At 43.1% G+C, this 27,481-nt stretch overlaps 1 protein-coding gene across 1 annotated transcript; it reads right to left on the minus strand.

Annotated features, from left to right (window-relative positions):
• Positions 1–255: 255 nt before the first annotated feature.
• Positions 256–27,072, minus strand: spred1 (sprouty related EVH1 domain containing 1). Its single transcript, XM_029138006.3, has 6 exons — positions 26,313–27,072; positions 16,421–16,697; positions 12,779–12,947; positions 9,842–9,888; positions 5,286–5,441; positions 256–5,110 (listed from the first exon to the last, which is right to left on the minus strand). The coding sequence occupies exons 1-6, from the start codon at positions 26,342–26,344 to the stop codon at positions 4,421–4,423; spliced, it is 1,371 nt and encodes a 456-aa protein (XP_028993839.1). The 5' UTR covers positions 26,345–27,072; the 3' UTR covers positions 256–4,420.
• Between the last annotated feature and the right edge of the window lie 409 nt (positions 27,073–27,481).

A 27,481-nucleotide genomic window follows, 5' to 3' on the forward strand; every position in this document is an offset into this window, starting at 1 on the left:
TATGATTATTTCAGGTTTTCAGCTTTTGATCATAAAAGTTTAACTTTCCCCAGAGTTAAAACTCAAGTTTATATAAAAAAAAAAAGAAGTTGACCTAAAAGTCCTCATCTGCAGTACGACAGAATCCAGGTTTCTCTCCACTGATTTTACAGCAGGCTGTAAAAAGACGTCTGATCTGAAACGAGGACCTGAAGCTGCTCATGGTGATGTTGGTACAATGGCACACAGAAACGCAATAAAGCAAACAACAAAACATTAAAACTCACCATTTTATTATGATAATGTTATTTGATATGTCAAATTACAAGTGTATGGTGTAACATAAAAACAGTTACAAACATATGTATGCATATTTACATTATATAATTATGAAAAGTAACAAGCTACATCTGTATAAAGAAAATACAACTATGACATGAGTTATTGGGACTATAAATTTTACATCATATACTTGGTATTCTCGAGCCATGATAAGAAATACCTAGACATGTAAAAACCAATAGTACCAGAACGAGAGATGTTAAATTGAGAGATGGAAACTAGGATGGACGTGAGGCACTTTTTTGAGGTTGTCAGGATATGAAAGCTTGTGGCACTAAGAAAAACAAAGATGCACAAAGAGAGTGTGAAAGAAAGAGAAAGAAAACAGGCAGTGTATACAGAATAGATAAGAGTAGTACCATTTATACTGCAAGTTTCAAAACACAAATGTCTTCCACTATTTAGAACTAATCACATAAATGTTACATCAAGCGCTGTAAGATGAAAAAAGAAAACTTACATATAGTATCATCAGTGCACCAAGCATCGGAGAATTGAAACATAACCACTCAACTGCTGTGAAAAGTAACCTTTTAAAAACAATACACTGAAGAGAAATAAGTTTATATAGCTTTTTCTTTTTTAATCTACACAATGTCAAGAATGTACACTTGTATGCATTCCCAAAGATATGCACAATTTCCAAGATTGAAAGAGGATAATAGACTAGCAGCAAAGTGGTTAAAACTGAAGTCTCTTAATAACGCAGGTCAAAAAAATATATATATTAAAGCGGACAGACACATGTTGCATATATAATACAGTACATGACAGGAAGTTGCACTGTGCTGGTTAATGCAGAATGAGAAGTGTTATTTCAGCATTCTCTACACTTGTATAAATGCACATCCTACATTTTTGCTTCTCAGCCAGCAAGTTTTAATCAGGTTCATCAAACCTTGGTTCAGCTTGCAACAACGCAGGGCATTAAAATCCAATTACTATGGGAGAATGACAACTAACCAAACATCTGGTTACACACCAACCCCACACGCACACGCACACACATAGTAACACTCGAATGTCCACACACACACACACACAACGCGGATCAGAGTCCACTTCATCACACAGAGCAATCAAACGTGTGAAAACTCGCCGTCATGGTTATATGCTGTTGGAGAACTGGAGTTTAACAGTCGTTCATAGCTGATTTTCTCTATCAATACAATAAAATTAGTGATTGTATCTAGCAGCTTTATATATATATATATATATATATATATATATATATTTATATTTACAGTTGCAAGAAAAAGTAATGGCACCGTTTGCAGGTTTCCGAACAGGTCATGAAAATTTATCTGATCTTCAACAAAAAAAAAAATTACAAATATCAATACACACTATATTTTAAAGGTGATAAAACACAGTCATGCTCTGTTATATCATCACTGAACACACACTTACGGGAAGAAGAGCCTAAAACTCCTCCTGCAGCTGCTGCAGGTCTAAACGGTGCCAGGGCCTTTTCTTGCCGCTGTATATATGAAACTTTTTAAACGAGTGGACTGCCACTACTGTACCGTGTTAGCAATGTCCTTCCTTCTAACATACAAAACTAGAGAGAAACTCTATTAGAAGCTCAATAGTCATTTCCATCAATGCCCTCTACTTTTCAATGTGAAATAATACTAAAAGGTGACCTATGTACATAATGCTGTCAATTGAAGCTACAGTATATGCTGACAGCAACGATAAATACAGCTCTATCTTCAAAATTTCAAAGACAAAAAAGCTGGGATTATTATCAGTATTTAAATATAGTGTTAAATATTTACAGGTGTTTGGAGCTTGGTACCAGGGGTGGCTTTCTACCTATAGAGCATTAAAGTGTCCTGTCCCATCACTGACTCTGTCTGCAGAGGTCAAGTGTGTTTCCCATGTTAGAAAGTTTGCATAGAAAGTAAAGGGAGACTTGGTCGGGTTGCGATTCAGAAAATCCACGATTTTCTCGTGAGCCATGAGGTGCCAACACCTGTTATTTGACTGGAGTGACTGGAGGATGCACATCTGGTAGCGACGGCACACGGATGTCCAATTCGGCTGTTAATATTGAGTTTAGTGTAGGAGAATTTTGGTTATTGCAGCCAGACAACCTGTGGAGGCAGTTGAACCCTGAATGCACAGATAGCACACATAGAACTGAACTGTTGGTGGTGAACTGTTCTGTTTAAATCAGATTTGTGGGCAGAACAGAAAAGAAGCTTGATGACTACAGGAGGCCTTTAAACAACACCATTTCCCATGAGTCCTAGCTACTCTTTCTTAAGAAGTTGTGGTCAAGTGTAACATATACGTCACACAACAAGACTTCAATTTTTGCATCCATTGAACAATATATGGCTAATTCATTCTTGAGCCTTCGTGGAGCTGGTGTGCAGATACTGTAACCCGTGGACAGAACTAGTGTCACCTTGTTAATGACTGGATCTGGTTTCAGGAAGATGCGGCAATCAGTGACATGAATCTGTTGAATCAAAACGAATCGACAGCACACTGTGGGGAACAGGACGCTAGTTTGTACTGTTAAGAGTCAAAGCCATGATCACAAACTCAGAGGTGACGTTAAATGACATCGAGTCACCAGTGCATATTAAGACCTATGTACATACACGCGCAACATCCGGATGTTCGTTACATCCCTTAAATACTCAGCGTTCCTGAAACAATGCCATCATTCATTCTGGGCCTGTTAAACAAACGTTTATGGAAGGAGTGAACTTAGAAGACAGTACTGGATTTACATGCGCTGTGAGGAGAACGTATGAAAATAAAACAAGAAAACATGAATACCTGGAGAGGGTGCTGCAACCAAAGCTTGGAGAGCAGTGCTTTCAGGAGCCGTTTCCCCCATGCCAAACTGTTAATTAGTACAATTTATGTACAGACTAATTCCTGGATGAGTGTTTCTTATTTAAAGAATAGCCTCATTTAAGTGCCTTATCAATCAACCAAGGAGCACGGAACCCCTTTACTCACCAAAACAAAACTTGCTGGTTGAGCAACATTTCAGCCTGTGTTTAAAAAAATAATAAATCAGGAAAAAAAAGCAGGAAAATCACAATAAAGAAACAAAAACACCAATTTCACTACAGCAGTAAAGACCTGAAGTAAAGCAGAGATTCACTGGCGTAAATGAAACTGTCATGTATTGGTTTCAATGCAGATTTGAGGGGAAGTTCTACGCTAAAGTAAGAAAACTATATTGGGGAAGTCGGCATGGTAAGCTTTTTACCATGTTTCATTTTTAATCATGGAATCAATTCCTTATTTTTTGGAATGCAATCGAATGGTGGGAATCTGGGGGGGGGGGTTGTCAGAACGTCTGAATTAATGTTCATTAATGTTTATAGTTTATAATTAATGTGAGGGAAACCAACTGGCCACATGTCTCAATTGTTCAAATTATACTACAGTGTTTAAAATACCATGACAATTTGAATGGATTACCTTTAGTCGGGGGGAAATGCAATTTATAGTGCACTTTTCTGTCTAGTAATTACACAGTCAGCAAATGCTTAAGCCGTGAAGGAAAGGCCACTGTTACTCAACTGCAAATTCACAAAAAAAGCAACATATCCCTTTTAGCATACTCAAACAGCAAGTAGTTTTCTAAAGTCAGAGTATTTTTTTTTCTTTTTTCTCGTTAAGTCGTCTCTCTCTGTACAAAAGACACATTTCCTTCATAAAGTTACATGTTACTTGCAGTAGAGTTTTGACATGGCCTGGCTTTGTCAATGCATGAGTGTGAATGCAGGAGAAGGTTGTGTGTGTGTGTATGCGTGTGTACAGGTGTGTTTAGTAACATCTCCAAGTCTGTTAAGCTTGACGTATCCTCCACCTCCTCTCCACAGATTAAGCTCCTGAACTTAGCTTAATGCTCAGAGCCCCACAAAGCATATGGTTTGTCCTCCGCTGCTGCGTGTCATCGACAAACACAAACTGAAATCTCCAAAAGCCCTCAGAGCTGGGGATCAACAACATATCACCCCGTCTGAGAGGGGAATGAAAAAAGGATGCCGGCTTTTAATTTTCCGCTTTTATCCACTTCCTGTGTTTAGCTAGCTTTGAGGGTGTCCCGGGGTCCGGCGTCGGGTCAACCCGCGGCCTTGTGCTTGCCCCCGCAGCAGCGGCACGCCTCGCCACAGTGGTGGCAGGCCCGCAGGGGCAGGTAGCAGCACATGCAGGGCGCGATGAAGGAGAGCGCCACCAGGGCCAGCCAGCGGAGGCAGAACTGCTCGTCAGACGTGTCACATGAGCAGGGGTCGGAAAAGTCGCCCTCCGAGTCAGACATGCAGTGGTACAGCATGCTCTCGGCGCACAGCATGCAGCTCACTTTGTAAATGCACTGCTTGATTGGGTCGGGGGCGTCCTGGCACTGCCCCCGCCAGTTGTCTTCATGGTTGAACATCTCCCGGCAGTAGATGCAGCGCGAGCGCTCGCCGTCCTCCCGCCGCCGCCGGCCCTTCTTGGACTTGAGCACGGGCGAAGGCTGAGTCTTGATGGCTGTGTCCTTGCCCAGACCCAGGCCTGTTCCCATGCCCATGCCGGGGCCGGGGTGCGGGTCGCCACCGGGGCCGTCGGTGAAGGGATACTCGCATTTTTTACTGTCCAGTTTGTGAAAAGCGATGGGGAAGTCTGGGTCCTCGCGGTCGGTCTCCTGTCTCCACATGACAGGGTGGCGGTAATCCTCATAGCCACGGATTAGCACGTCCTTGCGTGGGTTGATGCGAACGATCTCCTCTTCGTCCACATGAAAACTCACATGACGAGTGGGCTTAAAGACCTTTGGAGCAATGGATGAATAAACAAATATCAATACATTTCACTCGGATTTTAATCTGATACACTACAACTCAATTTATCAAACCACATTTGAATAGCAGATGTTTTGATACTATTTTGAGGGATTTAATCGCATTATGAAGGTGATGTGATATTTTGTATGGTGACAGACAGACCTGTGGAGGCAGGTAGCGGCGGTTGCTGGAGGTAAATTCATCGAAGGGCTGAGCGCGCACATAACAGCCCCTGAATGGCTCGGTAGAGACAACATTGTTCAGGGGGGAGAAGGGCTGCTTCATTGGGGTGCAAATAGAGGGAGGCTCATCGCAAACCTGGAGAAATGAAGAAAGAAAACAGAAATTATGAGAATGCATCTGGATTTGAGACCAAGTGAACAACAAACCCAAAAGGAGCAGAAGCAGCGAGTCAGTTTGGTTACACGACCGTAATTGTTCTGACTCAGGCTCTGTAGGCTGCGAGTTCCACTTGGAACCACCAGGGGGCAGCCTGCAGCCAAGCTTGGCCAAAATTACGGATGTGTGGCGATGACTCAAGGCCCTTCTGTTAAGAACTCTGAGTTCCCATCAGCCTTGCATGTGTTCCCACAAACATTTTAAGCGAAGCGAAATCTAAAAAACACAGGCCTAAACATGAGGCAATTGAAGGATACTGAACAAAAGGCAAGAGTGAGTGAACACATCCTCTACCTTTTGCCAAATTATTTCATCATTACAACAGTAAAGCTCAGTCTCAGTCTATAAATAACATCTTGTAAATGGCACAGTCAGCATCACACACAGTCAGTACTACACAGTCACGGAGTACAATTCATGCAGCCCCATTAATCAGTCCTTAGCAACCACATCAAAAGCCATAGCTATATTATATATAAATATATATTCACATGTTAGCTGATTATATCATGATGGTTGATTCATGTGGTGATGAGGTGAGGGAGGACAGTCGGTTCTCGCATCATCCTTGCATGACTGTATGTCCGGCATTATTTCCAGGCACTCGCATCTATAACTCACAGCTTCTCGTCTTCTTTCTCACTGGGAAATTCACAAGTGTAGGTGGACACAAGTTGAGGTACCTTCACACACTGGGCAGCGTTCGAGTGCTGAGCGCACTGACTAGTTGCCTCTCGTTCCCACACACGCCCCGACCTCACCAAGGCAGGGTTAGTGCTCCTCTCTTCTCCTTCCCTCTGCTCTCCGTGTGGAGGAGGCTGCTGGCTCTGGTTAGTCAGTGCCGTGTGTAAAGTAGCCCACGCCAGTGCCTTAACGCACAGCGGAAATCTGGTTTGCTCCCAGCTGCTGCTACAGTAATTACTGTCCTGTGGTTGCTAAGAGATGCTTCCTTTGACTTCTCACCCCCCCCCCAGACTGCTAACACATGGTCTGTGTATGTGTGCAACTTTGCTCCTTCGATGCCTGCAAAGATACCAAGTGGTGTAGCACACATCCATGGTGTCTGCAGGGGAATGTGAGGAATAGGACAGAGAGAGGGGGGAGAGAAAGAACAGAAGGGGAAAAAATGAGTGTGTGTTGTATTCTGATGTCTGAGTGCAAGAGAGCGAAGAGAAAGGGAGAAAGAGAGCGAGAGGCCAAAGAGTCTGCTGAGGGAATGTCATAAACCAGCTCCAGCTGGAGAAATGCTGTGCAGAACTTAAAAAGCCAGATGACAGCTGTGTGTGTATGTGAGAGAAACAGAGAGAGGAGTGAGGGGTGGAGAGGGGTAGAGAGTAGGGGGCCAAATGGGAAACAGACTTAGGCTTCCTTTAAAGCGCCTGCCTAAGTCCCACTATTCAAAGGCATGCGTGGGGGCCAATCTGGAGCTGATCTAACCCCGGAGATGAGGCTGGGTGAGAGAAGACACCAAAGCAGAGATGAAGATGGTGGACCTTCAGGGCCAACGCAGCTCTACACTAACATCAGGGCTGAAAACATGAATGACTGAAGTCATCTCATGTACTGGAAGCCTACTCAGTGTACCACCATCCAGCAATGAGTCGTGATGAGTCGCGAACAATGATCGGCAATACCAAGGATTTGTCCCTGTATACTGTAAACATACTCCAGCCAGGATGAGCGGGGTGTTGGACCACCGACCCAAGGTTCATAGACGGCCAACTGATCCACTGCCACCTTAAATACTGGTTTTCATCACTTTTATCCCAGATTCCAAATGAAAGACACATGTGCTCCTTTTTACCACTGATCAGCACAAGCCTGGCCTTTTCTCCCTGTATAGGACCCAGTGCTAAACTGACTGGTTGCCACATTAGACGGACGCATACTTGGACAACTCTTCTTATCTAGGTCACAGCAGCAAAGCTCCAAAGCACATTTGGAGCTATTCTTCGGGATCGCTCCGCTTTAGCCGGTTAGTGGAGCCATGTCAAGCCACAGCAAACCAGTTTGAAAGTTTTTATTCTTTGAGTGAGGCTGTAAAAGTCAACAGGCCAACAAAACCTCTGTGTACTAAACTGATAAGAGAAAACTTCCTGCCCGTGCTAAATTAGATGTGGATGTTTTCCTGCAGTATTCAACACACACACACACACACACACACACACACACACACACACACACACACACACACACACACACACACACACACACACACACACACACACACACACACACACACACACACACACACACAGTGTGTGGAGTGTGGGTCATCACAGCTGACAAGGGTGTTGTGCAACCACTTTGTTTCAAATGGGTAAATGTTACATGTATGTTTGATGAGTGAGAGGAAGGATGTTGTAAGCTTGTAAGGGCATATGAGTGGATGCTGAGCCTCAGTGGGCAGGATGTGGGTAGAGGAGAAGGTCTTCAACGTGTGCATTGACACGCACACACACTTGTACTAATGCAAGGTTATTCATCTCTAATTTATGACCTAGAGATTTTTCTAGAGATTCCAGAATCTAATCAGAGCCGCAGCCAAAGACTGACGGTGACCTCCCATACTGATAATACAACGGTGTCTGTTTCCTTGACAAGGTCATGGCTACTCTGAATAGTTTCTACCTGAGCCTCAAGTTTGTGTCATTGTTGGTCCCAAACATTCACATATTTCATAGAACTTGTTCTTTCTGATGCCATGATCCATTAGGTGAAGACTTTTTGGCCAAACGTAAAGCAGCACAGACAACATCTCACCTTTGTGTGTGGGGGTATTCGCTAGTGCTCTGGCTACAAAACTGGTTTACTTCTCTTTTTCTGTAGCCCAGGTCTCCAACCGCAACATTCAGATGCCAAATCACCATGGTGACACCCTCTGTGGCTCACTCACTGAACCTTGTGAACACCCCTTTCTCTGCCCCCCCACCCCCACTTTGTGCACCCCCCTCCAACACCTCCCTGCTGCTTAGCAACAGTAGTGCCACTGGATTTCCTGTATGTTCAGGCTGATTCCTTAAAGAGGAACCTCTCCACAGGAACAGGAATGCAGCAAAGTCTTCTAGACCACATCACACAGCAGGCCACAAACGGGGTTGGTCAAAAGCGACACGTCCAACAATACAAACTGAACCACAGGGGGGGCAGTGTTATAGCCAGTATAGGTTTGTAAGGGCAGGTTGTTAACCCCGTTGAACATATTCATGAGGAAAAGTTAAAATTGCAGAAAAAATATTTTATAAATGCAGACGCCTCCTCGTAGCGAGTCCCAGCTCTTTGCCATTAGCCAGTTTTGTCTGAAAGGTGACATGACACAACTTAATATAAAGAGTTAGTAAAGGTCAGATTCGGGACGGGAAAGAGAAAGAAAGGTAAAATCCAATTAAAAGGGAGAAGGAGTCAGAAAAAAAGCCAACAACTCTTCTGACAAGCTTAGTAAGTGACTACAGGTGAAGAGGTTACCAAAGGAGACGAAAAGACAGTTTAAGGTTGTGCAAACACACAAACTGCGTCAGGAAAAGTTTGAACCACCATGAGATGCCATATAACAACGTATAATAAAAGCCTGGTGTGGGAACAACTGCTGTTCTGTGCATTAAATCAATCGCTTTGTCAACAGATGGGATGCACACTGGACCACGTTACAGTGTGCAGAAGTCACTCGGTGTCTTCTCACCTACTTTGTAATCAGACAGGTGACTGATGCTCCTGTAACTGGGCTCATATCTAAAACAAATAAACATGGGTGTGTAGACTTGAACTATATACCTGTCGCCCTTCCGCACTAAAGAAAACTTGGCACTGTTAACCACCAATGTCAACAGCGTAGCACCCCGTGCCTAATATATACAAAACTCACCTTAACAATTCTCAACGTGTCAACAAAATTAGACACCTCATGAGGAAACGTATCCAGGGTGGAGAACATTAAAATGACACAGTCTCTTCACCAAGCGACCTTAGAACAACCTGCTCCTGAGGCAATAGTTATTATGTCAGCATCTATTGTAACAAGAGTGACAGCCACTGAAGTTGGATTGACAGAGGCAGCTAATTTTGCCTTTGGCACATTTACGGGCCAACACCCAGCTTTGCTTCAGGGTCTGGCTGGTACTGGTTTAACACCTGTAAATCACTAAGAACAACTGTTAGGAAACAAAGGGAAGTATCAGTGTTTGGCTGGGACACAACAGGCCCTAGACCCTAGCATACAGTTACAGACTCTAGCCATGACCTAACCCTACAAGAAGATTACAAAGCCTATATGCTAATAAAATAAGGCCCAACTAAAATCTCCTAGCTTTAACCTCACTTACTGGTAGTCCATCTTCAGAAGTATCCCCTTCTCCAAATGACCGACAACCTGAAAAAAAGACGTAAAGCAAAAGCATTAGATCACTGACTTAAATTGTTATTGTGCTGAAAATAATACAGACACTGTTAGGATGGGTTACTATATAGCAGTAGCAGTACGCTGTACTATTGTATAATATTAGTAACAGATATATGTATATTACAAAACCCATACAACAGTAGATAATGTAGAACCAAATTAAACAAAGGACTTGTTCTTGAATCACTAAAGGGCAAAACCTCATTCAACAACTGTGAAACCCTTGCTCAGGGTTTGTTTTTTAACCCTTAAATTAAAAACCCTTTCCAATTTCTCCGTCAATGGGTGATTCTCGACTGAGTTTGAGTCACACTTACAAAGCTGATTCTAGCCAGGACACAATAACCAACACTTCTGCTTTTTTCTGGCTGTAACCAAAGGAGGAAATGAAAGCTGCTTTGTGTCAGTGGGGCATGCAGACATTGAATGAAATATGCATGCCTAGAATAATGTGACCTAAAACACCATGTGCCGTTACTGCACCAAAACACGTCGTCTGCTCATGACAAAGCAGACAAGGTGTCAAAGATCAAGTTTTAGGACACAAACTGACCATATTACTGTTCCATTACCAACCATTTCATGGGATGAACTGTTTGTAGTCAAGACATCAAGTGGTTCTTTAAAAATCTTTGACTCACTTAGTTAGTATCACAGATACCTCATTTGTAAACGGTCTGTATGGATTAATACATGGCAATGCTGCCGTCCACAGAGAGGGCGCAACAATTCCCCGGCTTCTGTTAGACACACTGTCTATCAGGCTGTCTGTCTCTGATTCATATGGAGAAAGGTGTTTGTGTGTATGAATTTCTCCACTACTGAGAGAAAGAGCTTTCCTGCAGCACGACTCTGGCAGTGCTGGGCCGCAAAGCTGCCGGAGCGATGTGCCCGGCGCTGCCATGGCAACAGAAGACTGCAAGACTGATACACACACGCAAAACATATTCTCTCTCACTGCCTCTTGTCCACACACACACACACACACACACACACACACACACACACACACACACACACACACACACACACACACACACACACACACACACACACACACACACACACACACACACACACACACACACACACACACACACACACACACACACACACACACACACACACACACACACACACACACACACACACACTGCAGCAGTACGATGCAACAGGAATACAGAAGATCCTGACTGCTTGTGCTGTGGGGAGGCATTACACAACACGGGCAGAATACACAAGATGCCAGGAGAGAGCGAGGACAACAGAAGAGGAGAGGGCAGCAGATAGAGAAAACACATAAGAGACAGGGCACCGGGGACACAAAAAACACCATCACCTGCTATAGCTGACATTAACAGGAAAGAGATGAAGCATTTACTAGCAGAAAGAAACCATATCATGTCTGGGTGAGGTTTATATTTTTTTAATACATGTTTTTTCCACAGAGCATCCGGTTTTATGAACTGAGGCTGCATCTATATTTTTCAATAATTATCATCTGTTAATTATTTTCAAATTAATCGCTTGCTCACAGTGTGGCGGGGAAAGAAATGCTTTCCAGATCTTGGAGTGACTGCTATTTTTTGTCTCTCTCCCAAATTGTACAAATCTGTTTATTATCAAATATGCAAGCGAGCCAAACAAAAAACTATTAAGATGGAAGCAATTCAACATGTTTATAGTAATCCATTATTATTTGCCGTCATCCTTCATCTGAAAAATCACAGGAAGAGATGTTTCAAAAAGCTAGTCCCAGAGTTGCCCGGGATTACCTTTCACCTAGACTGTGTGGCCTTGTGCCCAGGAAGTTTAAATCTCATAAATGGCTGTGGGCAAGAAGCAACTGATGCCCAGTGGTGATAAGCTTTTATGATATGTTCTGCTGTGCCTCCTTTATGCTCCCCAGGCCTCCCAGGTCTAAAGAGTAAAGGAGATTATGGCTCCCCAGTCAGCCAGGCAGCCTCTTGTGTAACATGGGGCTGGGTGGCAGATTGCTGAGCTGGCAATTCTCCTGCTAATTGGATGACTTTGCAACCCCTGGCACTGTACTGAAAAATAATGCTTAGAAAGCTGCTAACTCAACTCCGAGACTAAACTCCACTCGAGTGTGATATCTAGTTTGGATATCTGTATGAATGTACCTTTATACACAGCCAGCTCACATCCCACCCATTTCCTCAGCAGGTAGGTTTCAGGAAGGCATAGGGTCTACGCAGCATAAAAGCCCGACCTGGTCAAGTTTCCTCTGACTAATGCTCTGCCTCTATCTCAGGTTGCCACACATTCCTTGTTTCAACTCCTGAATCCTCTTTCTTACTAAACACCCATTTTCGGTCCCATATTTCCCACTGTCTAGGCAGTGTCGGCCTGCTAGGCTTTGCAGGAAGCAGAGACCTTATCTGGGCATTTGGCAGTGATAAGGTGGAGTAATGATTGGGTGGCCAAGCAGGTAGGGGGAGGGGGGATCAACCTCTGCTAAAACCGATGCTAGGTCAGTAATTAGGAGCCAAACATCAGCCAGAAATCTCAGCATTCGTGCACCCGTATTTATTTACATAGCCTGGATGGTTGCCAACTCAGCAGGTATAGTGCAGCCCTGTTTGAGGGAATTCCAAACAAACCTGGTGTTTTGTAGATAGGGTGAGAGGGAGGAAGGGGAGTAAACAAAACCTGTGGGCTGCTTTGATTTTTCCTGATATAGACACAGCCGTGTGCCAACAGCCAATGCTGGGTTGCTTGATTTTAAAGATAAGGGACATTCCAACGACTTGCTCTTGGCTTTATTATCTAGTCTGACCTGTTCCAACCTACAGTAATCCACACATATAGGCAGCATTAACCAGGGGACAGCACACACCTTGAGTGATGTCCTCTATGGCCCGGCGGATGCCCCGGTCAAAGGCGCGGGCATCAGCGGGGCTCTGGAACGTCAATCCAAACTTCTTGTCATTGATTCTCCAGTGGTGGAAGATGGGGTTGACCTTGTTGTACACAAGGTCTTTCTGCAGGACACACTCCAGCACCACCTGACAACACAGCAGTGAGACAAAGCATCTTAGCAAAGACAGAGGAAAGACTCAGGAAAATATGTATTGTGAAAAAGTTATTTTAATCTAAATCATTTCACTTTTTGGACCATTTGGATTAGATTGGTGAAGGTGGCATGAAAGGAGTGGTTGTGAGCAAGTTTGGAACCAGGCACCCAAGTGTGTGGCACAGAGAGACCATGTTTCCAAAGCCTATTATTAATCAGGGCCATTGGGCCACCTCTCGGCCTTCCTCTAGGCAGATTAAATGAAATGAGAGATGGCCATTACAGTCTTTGAGGTTTTTTTTACCGGCGTGCACAAGAGGTGGCTTAATGGGGTGTGAATCTGTGAGTGTGCACGGTGATCTGCATGAGAGAATGTGTGAGTACAGGAGCTGGTGTGAGGAAAAGCTCAATGACCCAAGTGCCACACTGTGCATCTTCTCAGTGCAAATTCCTTGATAGAGAATAACACACCAACACTCGTCAGCACGCAACAGTCAACAGGCACAATTCACAACGGTAATTTGCGGCAGATGTAAAAGGTTTGACAACACTAGTGTGAAAAAGCAGGACTACGTTTCATTCTGTATGTGAGCAAGGGTTGTATTTTACAGCTCTGTGTGTAAGAGATATGCCTCAAAATATCAGCCCTAAAGTCACTTTTGCAAACATGCCTCCCAACTAAAAAGGAGGGGCAAGGATTAAGCTTGTGTGTTTATCCGGAGGCAGTGGATGATGAGAGGGATGGATGCGAGGAGGATGGGGTGGCAAGCAGTGGGAGGAGCAGGGGCAGCTCTGTGCCTTGGGGACTGATTGTGGAGGCGAGACTGAATGGAGCCGGAGCAGGTAAGGTGAGCGCGCAGCGAGGCCGAAAGGAGGAGGAAGTATTACAGCTGCATGGAAGGACGACACTTAACACCACATTCCACACGGTGTGCACAGAAAAAGGGAGCTGGAGGAGGAGCCAAGCTCACAGAGAGACAGAAATGCAACTGAGGCCGAGATGTTGGGGAGGAGGAGGAATGGAGACAGAGTCAGACGAAGGTGAGACATGCAGAAAGAAGCATAGCGTGCGAGTAATAAGAACTGAGCTGAAGCAAGAAGCCAGGTGGGGGAAATGTGGCGACCATCACTAAATATTAACAGAGAAAAGGGTATAAATATAAAAGCTACAGTAGCATGAAAGACAGAAGTATGCAGGTATACTTGGCACAGGGAGACAATAGTTGATGGTCCAAGACATCAACAAGATTAACCGTAGAGAAACAACTGTATCCAGAGGGCCCTTACCCAAAGCCAAAGCTATTTAGAGTAAGCCTGAACTACACCACAATGACAGCTGTATCAATCCAAGACACAGATTATGAACAACAGGAAGAGAGGTGGAGTGGTGGAGAGCTTAGCCAGAGATCTGTCTTAATCCAGGAGCCAGCATGATATGTAATCATCAACCAATTAGATTTATGGTTTAGGAAAGTCAGACAACCAGTGCGAGAGGAAGAGACAGAGTAGGCGGAGGGAGAAGAGTGATTGGTAGCTATATGGAGAGCCAGCTGAGTCATCACCAGTACACTCTGTGCCGCATCACTGCGCTTATAGACAGATCCCCTCCACCTCTACATTATCCATCTTCAGTCTCTCTGGCTCCACTTTCGTTTCCTGCTCTTTGACTACACAGATCTCCTTCGTCTAGTCGTTTCAAATGCCGTGCATCCAAAACAGATTGCGTCTCTCTGCTGAAGCCATTTAAAGCTTCTAAATCACTACATCTTTGCTCCATTCTACCTCAAGTTACTGTCATCACGCTTTCCTTATCGAGAGTGTGAAGAATTAGTGAGAATTAAATAATGGAAATCCTATCCCTGGAAAAAACCAATGGACCCTTTTCTTTCCAGTGTTTTTTTTACTCTTCCTCATACAACCTAATTACGATGTCATTCACCTTTGAAATCAAAACAAATACCATTTTAATAATACTGTGATGACAAGTAGGGCTGCAGCCCTACTAAAGCAAACATATTCTTATGCGGTTTCGTTTTGTATAGTGTTGTTGGTTTTGTTAGACTTATTACGCTCCTCGGTAGCGCTGTGGTTGCCAATACCCCGGCACTGGGTGGCATTTTGACAGACCTACATATGGCTGGGTGTTTGTTGTGGTGCATGAGGGAGAATGGTGGTGGTGATGGGGTGTTTTACCACATCCCAGCACAGTTGCTGGGGTCTCTGAGCCATGTCTATACCCTGTCTGAAGTAGAGCATTCCGTCACACCCTTCTCCTTTGCCACACACGCGCTTGGATAGCAACGGGCAAAACACACACCATAAACACAAAACACACATAAAATGTGTTCAATCACGGAGATAATTTAGATGCTGTGCTGCAAAAAGCCCATTTAATGTTGGACTGGAAGGAGACATGGGTGTCTGTGCATCATGGTGGCCTCCTGTCTTTAGAACGCAAATTTATATTTTCCTTACCACAGTCCAGGATTATCCCAGCACTAAATCTGCTTCACGTCAACACAAAACAAGTGTGAAAAAAATCCAAATTAAAGAATCAACAGCTTTAGCCATAAAGATCTGACCACCAATGTAAAACCTAATTTATGTATGTAAGTAATAAACAATAAATTACTTTACATATTTATTTGTGTAGTTAAAGAAACAGACGCATCCACAGAGGTTGAGCTTTAACGCTTAGTTTGCAAACTTTACAGCAGAGCTGAACCCAGTTGTTTGTTAATCAATAACGTGATGGACAAATAATGAGTCACTATTTAGGACAATATTTAAAACATAACAAAAAATGCCTCCATCTTTGTTATTCAAGATAAAAATGTGATTTTTTGGCATTTATTCTGTTCATGAATAAACACAGTGGGATAACTCTATTCTAGAACATTAACTGCCCAATTGTTAACAAATAAGGTTTCCCTAATAATTTTATTATTGTACAATACATCATAAATCTGTCTTATCTAGGCTTTACTATATTAAGTGGGTTTTAAGAAACTTGTCTTAACAACTAGGAGAAAATTGCCTGGTTTAGCTAGTATATTACACATCAAGTATGATAAAATGTTTCTAAAATTTTGAAATGCTCGTGTACGCATGTAAAGTAAATGAGTACGAATTTCCAGCTCCTGTTTCTTTAGGTCCCTACGTGTGTCTCCCACATCCCTCATTCTCCTCTCCTGAGTAATCTGCCCTTCTCCCTGATGATGTCATCATGCATCACAGCATCACGCAGTTTGGTCCTATTTTCAGATACCTGCGCCATGGAGGAAAGCCAAACAACCACTTCCTGTGAGAGAGAGAGTGTGTGTGTGTGTGTGTGTGTGTGTGTGTGTGTGTGTGTGTGTGTGTGTGTTGCGAGCGCATTTAAACCAGATAGTTATACATCTAGTAGTTCTGTGTAGAAAGTGTAGAATATAAATACACTATTCCCAATTGTATGAAGGCTCTTACCAATTTATCTTTCAGCCTCTCGCCCTTGATGTGGAACTCCACAGTGGTGGGACTGGGAATAGGGCTCGGGCTGGGACTGGGACTAGGGCTAGGGCTACAAGGGCTGAGGTTGTTGCTGCTTCCTCCACTGCCTCCACTGTGGGTGCTGTTACAGTCCTCCGCTCGGCTGACCTTATAGACGGTGACACAGCTAAGGCCTCCACCCCCCAGGGGAAGCCACCCACCAGTGGAGTCATCCCGAGTCATGACCACTGCTCTCACACGCGCATAACTGTCACTGTGGAGGAGCAAGAGAGGGGAGGTAGGGGGGAAAATGAGAGGAGATTCAGGAAGAGAAGGAGAAAGAAAAGCAAAATTGTTAATATCATACATAATCAGCAAGTAGTATATTTTATACAAATCCGCAAGCACTGAGGACCTTATACACCGTATCAACAAAATACAAAGACATCAGAGCCACACAACCTACATACAAATCAGCCTACATAGTGTAGTGAAGGACATTTACCCAGAAAGATATTCTTAATAAATGTAGGATGCACATGAGAGCATTTGAATGTCTATGCTGAAGAACATGCCATATCAAACTACCTTCATATGGTTCGAATTTTAATAATACATTTGTGAGAATTCCTGTCTGCAAAATACACACAATCTTTTGAGTCCCAAGTCAACAGTGTATATTTAACCCCAACCAGAGGGTTACTGACCATGTGGCCAAGTTTGGACTCTCACGACTGTGGATTCGCAACCTTTCCCCTGAAGCAGGTGATGTTGAACACAAGACAAGGGATACATCTAACATTGCCCTCTTTTATCTCTGAATTTTCATGCTAATGCTACTTGTTGCCTTACTCCTCAGGGCAATACAGTGAGAGACAGTTATCCATTATATATAACCTCTGAGGGAAGACTCAGGATAGGCAAAATATGATTTCAAAATGCAGGAATTGAATGAGGAGAGATTATTTACTGTATTGCTTGAACATGTGAACAGGGCAAATGTAACAACTATGATTTACAACACAATGTGACACTACAGAGAAAAACTCTGGATCTACCTGTTCTTCAACTCAGATCTCACCACCTTCACTTCTTCCCTTTGTCCTATCATTCCTACACATCAGATGTTTCAATGATTAGATAACGCAGGTTGCACTGGGCCACAGGAAATGACAAAGGTCAGGCTGTGCTGAGGGTGGCATTTTGCACAAACCCCTAGTAACATATTAAAGATTAAGAATTATCTGAGAGCTGTAACAAATGTACAAAGGGAGTAAAGAATGTGACTGCTGGATATCTTCCCATGACACACTGCTCTCTGGCTGATGTCTAGATGACCAATGAAGCTGATGCTGTGTAAAGAACTTTGTCTCCAGATTTGTTTAAAGAAGGAAGAGTAATATGGGGAGAGGACCGACACTGTCTGACCACATGTCGTATATTACAAAGTTGAAAGCAGCTGCTGCTCCAAAAAAATGCCTACATCCTTCCCTTTACGGTGTGTGTGTGTGTGTCTATATCATGACCTAATCGGCCTACCTCTCTTTGGACTTCTTCCTTTAACAACCTTGGTATTCCACCCTTCCCTGTGATACATTCTCTACATACATTCTCTACATACATACATATTTACAAATACTTCATTTTATTCATGTTCCAGAGAAATGTTTACCAGATTTCATATGTAAGTCTGGACCTACAGAAAATCCGGTCTGCAGCTCGCCTCTAGTTTAACAAGCATCAACTCGCTGTCAAACCCACAATTTTACTATAGACAGAAGTAGAGTGGACTCTGTTTTTAGACTTCCTGAAATGGCCAGAAACCTGACTCCAAATGAAATGTAATGTTGCACCACTGTTGTATGTGTAAATTTTAAAATGTTTGTTCTATAAATAAAAAAGGTAATAATGTTAGTGGTGTTATAGTAGTGGTATTATAGTGGTTTATAACTTTCCGCTTGTGTCCAACTGACCAGGAAAATCAGTTATTACAGGACTGAAATGTTCTAATTTTGATTGCATTGATTATTTGATCAAGTCTGAATTTATAAATGCCTAAACCCTCATAGCTGAATAAGGTCCACAGCAAAAAAGGACAAGAATAATTTAGTGAGCCCAAACAGCAACAACTGGTCGTGGGAAACCGACAGAAACATAACCATGACAAACTTCCTGTTTGCAATTTTCAAGCAACACCCTTCCTAATTACTTATAACAGTGCTAGAGAAGTATAGCTTAACTTCACATGAAATAAATGCATTGTTGAGTAGTGTAACAATCAGAAAAAAAGGGAAATATTGGTGCTGTTACACCCCTTGATGGCCCCCTATAAAGGATGCGAGGTGATGGGTGCAGGAGGGGCTGTCAGTCAGACAGGGGTCTCTGGGGTGAACAGAAGGCAGGCGGTGGTGTCGCTCAGCCATGACCAGGGCACAATGACCAGGACCTGACCCTTCAGACCTACCAACACATACATGCCAGAAACCACGACACTCTCAGGGGTGGGGGCTGGGTGGAGTAGATGGGAAAGGCGCTAAGGGGAGGTTGAGTGGACTGTACATTCATACATTTTTCTATGTAGCATAAACCCAACTCTGTTTTAAGAATAAAAGGGACAAGCTTCTGCAATTAAAGTCGTTTTAACTGCAATGGTCTAAATATGTAGTTTACTCAAACAATACATATGAAGTATAGCAGTTGAGCTCAATAAAATCTTTACAAAATGCTGTTATGGTAAAATAATTACATGACCAAAACATATAACTGCAAATTGATGGCAACATAAGTGTACACACAAACACAGACACACTCATACACACTGTCCTGACTGGGATGGTGAAGACAAAGACTGGCCCCCACGCCCCTTGCTGGGAGCACACAGTCGACTGGACACACAATTGAGAGCGGAAGCAGATCAGCTGGTCTGGGCCTGTGAGCCGTAGAGGTAGGGGGTAGAGAAAAGGGAGCCCCCCGATTCCAAATTATTCCAAGTTAGTCTGCTGGATGACTGACTTCATTTCCGACCAAAAGCATGAGAGAAAAACAGTGGGAGGCTTGAGAGTGTAACAGAGGACTGTGGGAGGAGGCGGGAGGATGGGAACAAGGTGGAGACCAAAGTGACAGCCAACAGCTCTTGTTCATTTCAGAATATGCTCCTCTATCTACACAAAAACGATGCCCATGAACCTTTCACAGATATTTATTCATACAACACCAATTTCTTAAATCAGGAATTACTTTTCAATAAGGAAATAATAGCATAATAGAAAAGCATGGCCAGGCCTGGGACCTAAGGCTGGCTCCTTTACTGTGTGGTGGAGAAGGAGGATCCTGGGACAACCATTTCCTAAGTGGACAAAGTGGCTGTTTGTCTGTTGCTCCAGCCCATGGTTCACTAGGCTCCAGTATGCCATCTTGATTTGCTCCTGTCTCAGCCTTGGGCTTCCCATCCCAAAAGAGGGATGAAGGGGAGGGCAGGGGAAATGAAAGAAAGGGGAGGAGAGGAGTAGAAGAGGAGAAGAAGAGGAGAAGGAGGAGAAGGAAGACGAAGAGTTCAGGAGAAGAGGAGAGAGAAAGGATGTGGCCTGAGTCCTGGGTGCTCGCCAAGTCACCCTCCCTTTCCTCCACTCCATCTCCCCCTTCCACCCAACCCCTCCCTGGCTGCCTCTCTCTACACAATGGCCGCTTCTCTGCTGAAATTTCACGTTATTGGATCCCGGGCCTGGAGTTTTGTCCTCCTACAATGTCCAGGCAGCAGAGCATGCTGCAGGGGAGACACACTCTGCAAGCTAAAAGCTGGAAAACCATTCCTCCTTTCATTAGCATCAGAAAAGGGGAGAAAAGTCCCCCCAACCTCCTCTTTTTTTTTTTCCATCGCTTCTTTTCCTCCCCATCTCCCTTGTATCAAAACCGGAGAAAAGCTGTCAAGCTCAGTCAAGCTCCACTAGACCACTTTGGCTTGTATAACTTTTGAGCGGAGGAAAAGAAAATCATTAAAATATCATTGGGAAATAAACACAAGCTCCTTATCCAAATCCGATTCTATAGATTATCTTCCAAAAGGAAACCAAAGGGGTTTGGAAAATAAGTGTGAAAAGCTAGTGTGTGCGTCTCATTTACTTTGAATCCTAAATCTTCAAGACTCGCTATTACAGATAAAAATTAAACTAACATGTTTTATCAAATAGCCAGAATGTATTTCATGCAGATAAATTTGACCAAAAGTGAAAATCTGTCTGCAGTAATAAATATGTCGTCGTCATAAAGCAGCAGTTTCCTTCTTTGTGATCCCACCTCACTAAAAACATAACTAATGTGGAGCCTGTGAACCGACCACTGATTCAAGCAGTGCATCTAATCTGAACATTGCACATTAGCTAGCCAAGTAGCTATGGTTCAAATACAATAAATAACCAACCGAGAACTCCGGGGCTCATACGTACCCACAACAAACACCAATATGACCCAACATGGACGCCATGCAAATAATGACACAAGGCCAAAACTTTTAAAGGGGCTGGCTTTTAGTCATTAGAATAAAAGCTGGGGAAATGAGTAAAGAAACACCAAAGCGTTTCAAGCCTGCCACATTAGCTGCAATGAAAACCAAAACACTATAGAAAGAGAAGTGAAAGAGAAATTTGCACTATCTCCTCTCAACACCTCAGGCTGCTGGTGAGTCATCTCCCTCACGAGAACATTCAGCTCAACTACCAACTGACTCAGGGAAAAAAAAAATGAACGAGCCGACTCTGCTGCAGCTCCACACTGAAAATCTACATTTCAAATGTACCACTATCCTTTCATAGAATCATCAAATATAATGAGAAGAAATTAACAAATCATGTCACTTGCAGTAGCATCTATGAGAGACTGCAGCCTGTGGGTCAAATTAGCCTGTAGGCCAATTCACAACTAAACCTAAACAAAATTAATGTCAAAATTGCTCATTCAGACACATTTCTAACGATTTCCTAACCAACCCCTCCATTACGGGATAAGGCCTGCAAACCCAACAACAATGTTCTAGGTACCGCTGCACTGTGGAACTATAAATCAAAAGAGTCCCATATGTGTATCAAATGCCAAAAAGCTATTCTCAAACATCAATCAAAGGCACATATTGAGATGATCTTAATTTAAACCGCAAGCATTTGGAAAAATTAAAACCTTGTGCTTGCCATTACAATAAGAAGGACCGCAAATTTCAAATTCTGCGGCATCTCTGGTCTGCTTTGATGTAAAAGTAGTCCCCAGGGATCCAAGTGTCTACTTGTCATAATTACTAAAACCGAAGGGGAAACACACGTTGGGGGGTGGGGGGTTGCTTAGCCATCTAGCTGTGGGAAAAAACATCAACAGATTTCAGGAACAACTTGGGAAGGATAAACCACCAAACCATGATGATGGCCTATGTATGTTAAGAGAAACTGCCATAACAAGCTGTAAACCATCACCATGCTTTGGTGTTGAGAGAAACTAAACATTAGCCTCATTACTCCCATCAGAAGCATAAAAAAAACAAATACTAATAGCTCAATTAGATTTACATCGAAATATTTCCATTAAATCAAACAATGTTCTTAAAATGTCTTCATATTTAGACCCATTTCAATACTTCACTCACTCAACTATCCAGTAAAGCAGTATTTGCCTAAATTCACTTATCTAGGAAACACATACATTTGCCAAGTTCCTAGGAAAATAAACGCACAGCTCTGCATGCATAAACATGAACAAAGGTACTGTAACGCTTCCTGTTTTCAATGTGTTTGGAAATTCGATCAAAGACACAAGGTTTAGGATTTACATCTGTGTCCTTTTATGTCTGCGGCCTCACAGGAAAGAACCATCTCTGCCCAGCTGCAGGAAGAGTTCACAACAAGGCCCAGCCTTCATGCTCCCACATGCAGCACAAGTGAAGACAATATTCACAATTCAGACATTTAGTGCTAAAAGCACTTCTAAGAGGCACTGAGATATGGTCTGTGAACATCAGAGGCCCTCCTTCACATAGCGCTGCTATCTGGATTCAGAGATGGGGGCCTACACAAAAAAACCCTTTTTGTATAGGCCTCCATACATGAATCCACACCACATCTTTGCCTTAAAAATAAGAAACCTACTTGAAAATGGGCTTAATACACTACAGACATTTATGCCAGTTTATGGCCTGCGCCTAAAATATTTGAAGAGGAAATGAAAATTATGAGAGGGAAGTGGCTCAGGTTTAAATACACAGAATCCAGGCCCAAATCTGGCCATGGGAATGGAACACTCCACCACTATACAAGGCCTGTCCAGACTGTTGGCCTGTTTCCGTTATCCAGCCCAACCTCATAAGTAATACAGAGGATCATTGCCATTAATTCTAGTTGGACAAGCAGAGAAAGACCAATACTTTACTATGAAGTACCAATATTAGTATTATGCAACATTTTACTCTATGTAATAATGTGAAACACTTCACATACAGACTCTTTAATCTCTAAACTGATCTTGTAAAAATGGCTCGCAACCAGTGAAGTAAAACACAGAGTGCATATCTCGAATAATACATTTCACTGGCTTCTGTAAATCACTTTGGCCACATGCTATACTTCCCCAAAAGAATACAGAAACAAAACCATCTATGGGTTCACCTAAGCAGACTTTGTCAAAAGGTAAGCTTTGTCTACAATTTAGACTTGACCACCTAGTAAAACTAAAGTGTTCAAGGGGGTCATATCTAACAACTTGCAATAACACCAAATAATCGTACCTATAAAAAGGTTCAGGAAATTATTTGGCTTAACATAAGGGCCACAGGATATAGGCAATTACCCAGGCTATAGAGCACTAGTACTAACAGCTGAAGTAGCTGTCTCCCTTTGTTGTTTCAGGACATGATTGGGGCTGTTTCGGAGGAATGTGTTTGGAAAGCCCTGCAACAGGAATGGGAGTGCAAAACAGCCCTCAGGTGATAAGATCACAACACCCACATTGGCAGATAAAACGCTGAACTGTCAAATCAATCACACAGCAAGGAAGAGGACACAGAGGGAAAGATTCACTGGCGATCACCTGACTGCCGACAGACAATACCACAGAACTCAAACAATGAGGTTGTGCCCAATGCATGTTCAACGGAGGAAAGAGACAACTGACCCTCACTGACAAAGATGGACAGACCCGAGTAATTTCAGTAGGTTTTCAACAGTCACATATTTAGTGAGAATAGAAAGGACACAACTGCTGCATATTCAGTGTTTTGTAAGTCAGAAACATGCATTGTGGGTTGCCACACTAAGCAAGTCAGTATATACACAGAATATTTCTGTATTCATCGACTATGAGAAGTGTCCACAATAGAAGCGGAGTGCAACTCTTCCATAGTATAGAACCATTTTAGATCCATTATAAGAGAATCAGTCAAATTTATTTTCATATATTCTCCACCTCTCTCATGATCATAACCCTTGTCTACAAAATTTCCATTACTCTTACAAGACATCACACCAGACTTTCCACACCAAAACATATACCAGACGCAAAACAAAATCTCACAGGGCTTTATGTGCCTTTTTGTCACCCAGCCTTGTGAACATAGTTGCACCAAGGCCAAGTAACATGTTCTCAGCACAGTGTGTGCTGTGTGTACAGCAGCTTGGTTTACCACCTATCATTCAGACATAACCACTTCACGACTACCTCCTGACATGGTTTCCGGACAATTTCAAAAATTAAATGTTTACAGTGCAGGCTACGTGAGAACAAACATATTTTATCTTAATTACATACCGACAAAAAAGGCATAAACTTAAAACATATTTGTGGTTTAAAGCAACCATTTCCATGATTTACAACGCAGACAGAAAAAATCTCTCATCAAATGATTGGAATTCATCATCTTATCAGAACACAACGTAAAATAGAACAAACTAAAAAAAGAGAAGCTACACATAAAACATGAGAGTTTTGTGAATGGATGTTTCATTAAGATGAATTATTTTAAGGACATGACCCTTCAGTAAAATAAATGGCTCAGACATTGCTCAGCATTCCGTTCACTCCATTGCCATGAATTACGTTGCAGCCACCATTGAAGGTGGTGGAATCATAGCAACAATGTTTGGATCCCTTCGCCATCTTAGCTGCTGCGATCGTGCAGTGTGGAACAAACCCAGCACGCGTGTCGCTTGCACACCACTGATAATCTGTAGCCTATAGCACTAGTTCCCTAGGTGGGGCCTTGTGTGTCTTGAGAAGCCCCCGAGGTTACTTAAGCTGTTCCTACTCAAATTTAGGAACAGCTTAATTTCACTTCTCACGACACCTCGCACAATGGGAAAACGCATTCAGCATTGAATCAGAGGTTTCACCCTCCCTGCTGGCTTTAAACATGGCGAGATATTACACGGTTTAGGCTAAACTGTGATCGGGCGCAATCTCCTCGAATGGTTTTCTCAGAAACAGCATCTAATTTACAGTCAATGAGTGGTCAAACTGTCGTAGACGTGCTGTGGCTCAATATGAGGAAAGGAACCCTCTGACATATGTTACATAAAAAAGCAGAAGTGTAGCTCAAGGACAATGCCTCCCTGTATTAAATCAATCAAGCTCATGAAGCTAGATAGAAGGAATGAGGAAAACATGGGTGTGTTTCGAGAGATTAAACCACGACACTAAATAGCCAAAAGGGACATTTGACTTCCTCTGTGAGAAACGCATTAAAGAAAAACGTCGGATTGTGAAACGCTTCTGTTAAATAAAACATGTGCGACGCTTGTGTCACATAAACAGCCAGAGACGAGCGCTGGTGGTTATATGCAATTCGCCGTACAGCAAATGCAGGAAATGTGATCACTGTGTGATCGTCGGTGCAATGCGAAACAGTGTACAGTGCTGTGAATGGGCAGGCAGGTACTTTATGAATGAAGGGGATCATGTGACCGCAGCACCTCCCGAAGCAGATATTTCTCACTGACTGTCAACAAGCGCACACAAGGGATCAGCCCATTAAAATAACACTAAAACGCGACTCGAAAATGGTCGAGACGCGCGCGGAACCCCTTAAAGCACCGATTACAGCTGATCTCCGCGCGTCGCGAGCACCCGGGCGTGAATGCGAGGCCTCTTTTAAGCGATTTTATGAATGGAGATCGTGATATGTAAATGAGTGTGATTGAGAAAAAAATGGCATCTACAGCTTTTCAACGCTGCCGCAATCAGCTCGACGGGGCTTCGTCAAACAAGGGCTGGATTGCGATACAAACGTGATATTGGCGATTTTAAACCATGATTATGTTCGGATATCATGGCGGTCGGCAGTTACACACAGACCTGGGCTGCTCGTGCGAGGCTATCGGATCACGATGTACTGAACAGACGTGTACATAACATTATATTTAGACTGGATTACTGCTGTATGCATGTCTACAACGGGTGATTCCTCTTAACTTGACGAATAACCAAACTTTAAAGCCATGATAAAAATCGCGAGCAGATACGTTCCCTATTCATTGAACACACATTTAACCATCAATGTGTAGCTACGTGTTAACGACATTATACGAGCACAATTATTCCGAATGGTGAGCATTTGTTTGAGCAGGCCTGTGCCATCACTTGTATGACAGCCTTCTTAATCTCACCAATCCATCAACATTTCTATTGATTTACAAATAAATCCAAACAAATGGATGTAAAGTGTTACAGCTATATTTCGCTAAGGTCGATTGGTTTAATAAAATACCAGCGTTGTTCTGGTGTAAATGTCACAGGGAACTGTGATTGTGCACTGTCCATCGACTGAAGTGAACGTTAATATCAAAACATACGTGTATCCATATTTTATGAACTGCATGCTGTATATGTAAACTGAATAAGCAACCTATAAGCAAGTACTCACTCGTTGTTTGGATTTGTTGAATCTTCACTCATTTTTTTCCTCACGGGGATCCAAATCCTAGCAATAGCATCGACGACGCAGTGACGGCGGGATAAAATACCACAAATATCACCATTTTCCTTCACACGGAGAAACGAGCCCTATTTTAGATGATGGGTGAGCGGTGCACGGAGGGGCATGCCTGGCTGAGCGTCCCTTGTGGAAAAGGCGAGCGAAGCTAGCTGGACGTTAGCTTTGCTGGCTGCAACTAACGTTAAATCGCGAGGAGCAATGACAACCGTTGATTCATTTTATCCTCCCTGGAAGTAAAATCCGACCACAACAAACGGACCATCGGCATCATCCTCTTCGACGAACACACAATCCCGACGTGCAGAAACGTGAATATATCCTCAAAACGCGTTGCGGAGGGGACCGTTTGGCAGGTTATTTGTGGCTGGCTGTCGAGCATCCATTCGCCAACTTCAGGTCCAGGACAACACTTGAAAAGCGCTATGTGCAGCGTTGCTCCGTCAACGTGTCCGACTAATTTGCAGTAAAGGCATCCAACAGCCCCCAAAGCGTTGAGCTGCTTTCCACACCAATACTGACGCGTTCAGTAAAAACACCTACACCTGAAATTCCCTTGAGAAGTTCTGGACATCTGCTTTAATCGAACTCCATTTTCAACTCGGGGGGAATGAAACATCGGAAAACTGGGCGGATGTGTCGCCCCTCGCTTGAGAAACTTAGATCCTTCCGCGACGTAGTAAAAACACAACACTCTTGTGATTTAACACCTTCAACTAGCACGTACTTTATCGTATTCAGTTAAAGACTAGTGTATATTGTACTAAAATACGTTCGTTTGCGTACGCCTTCCGGTAATTGAAAGCGTTTCTTTTGAAAGTTGAGCTAAAGTAGTCCCCGCACTTCCCAAAAAGAAGTTTCCCTTCAATCACGCATTGATACAAGAGGGAAGCGTCTGTGTGATAGCACGCGAAGTAGAAAATAATCCGGAGGAAGAAGTGGCGCTGACACAGACACGCGGCCATTAACAACTTCTGAGCTTTTTATTCATTAAGCATTTTTTACTGCGAGCGAGACATTTGTACAAATCTTGATGTGAAACGGTGGGGAATGCTATGAAATGTACGGAGCCACGACTGCTGCAGCACGTGGAATTACAT

Source organism: Betta splendens, chromosome 22, assembly GCF_900634795.4.
Source record: "Betta splendens chromosome 22, fBetSpl5.4, whole genome shotgun sequence".
NCBI lineage: Eukaryota > Metazoa > Chordata > Actinopteri > Anabantiformes > Osphronemidae > Betta > Betta splendens.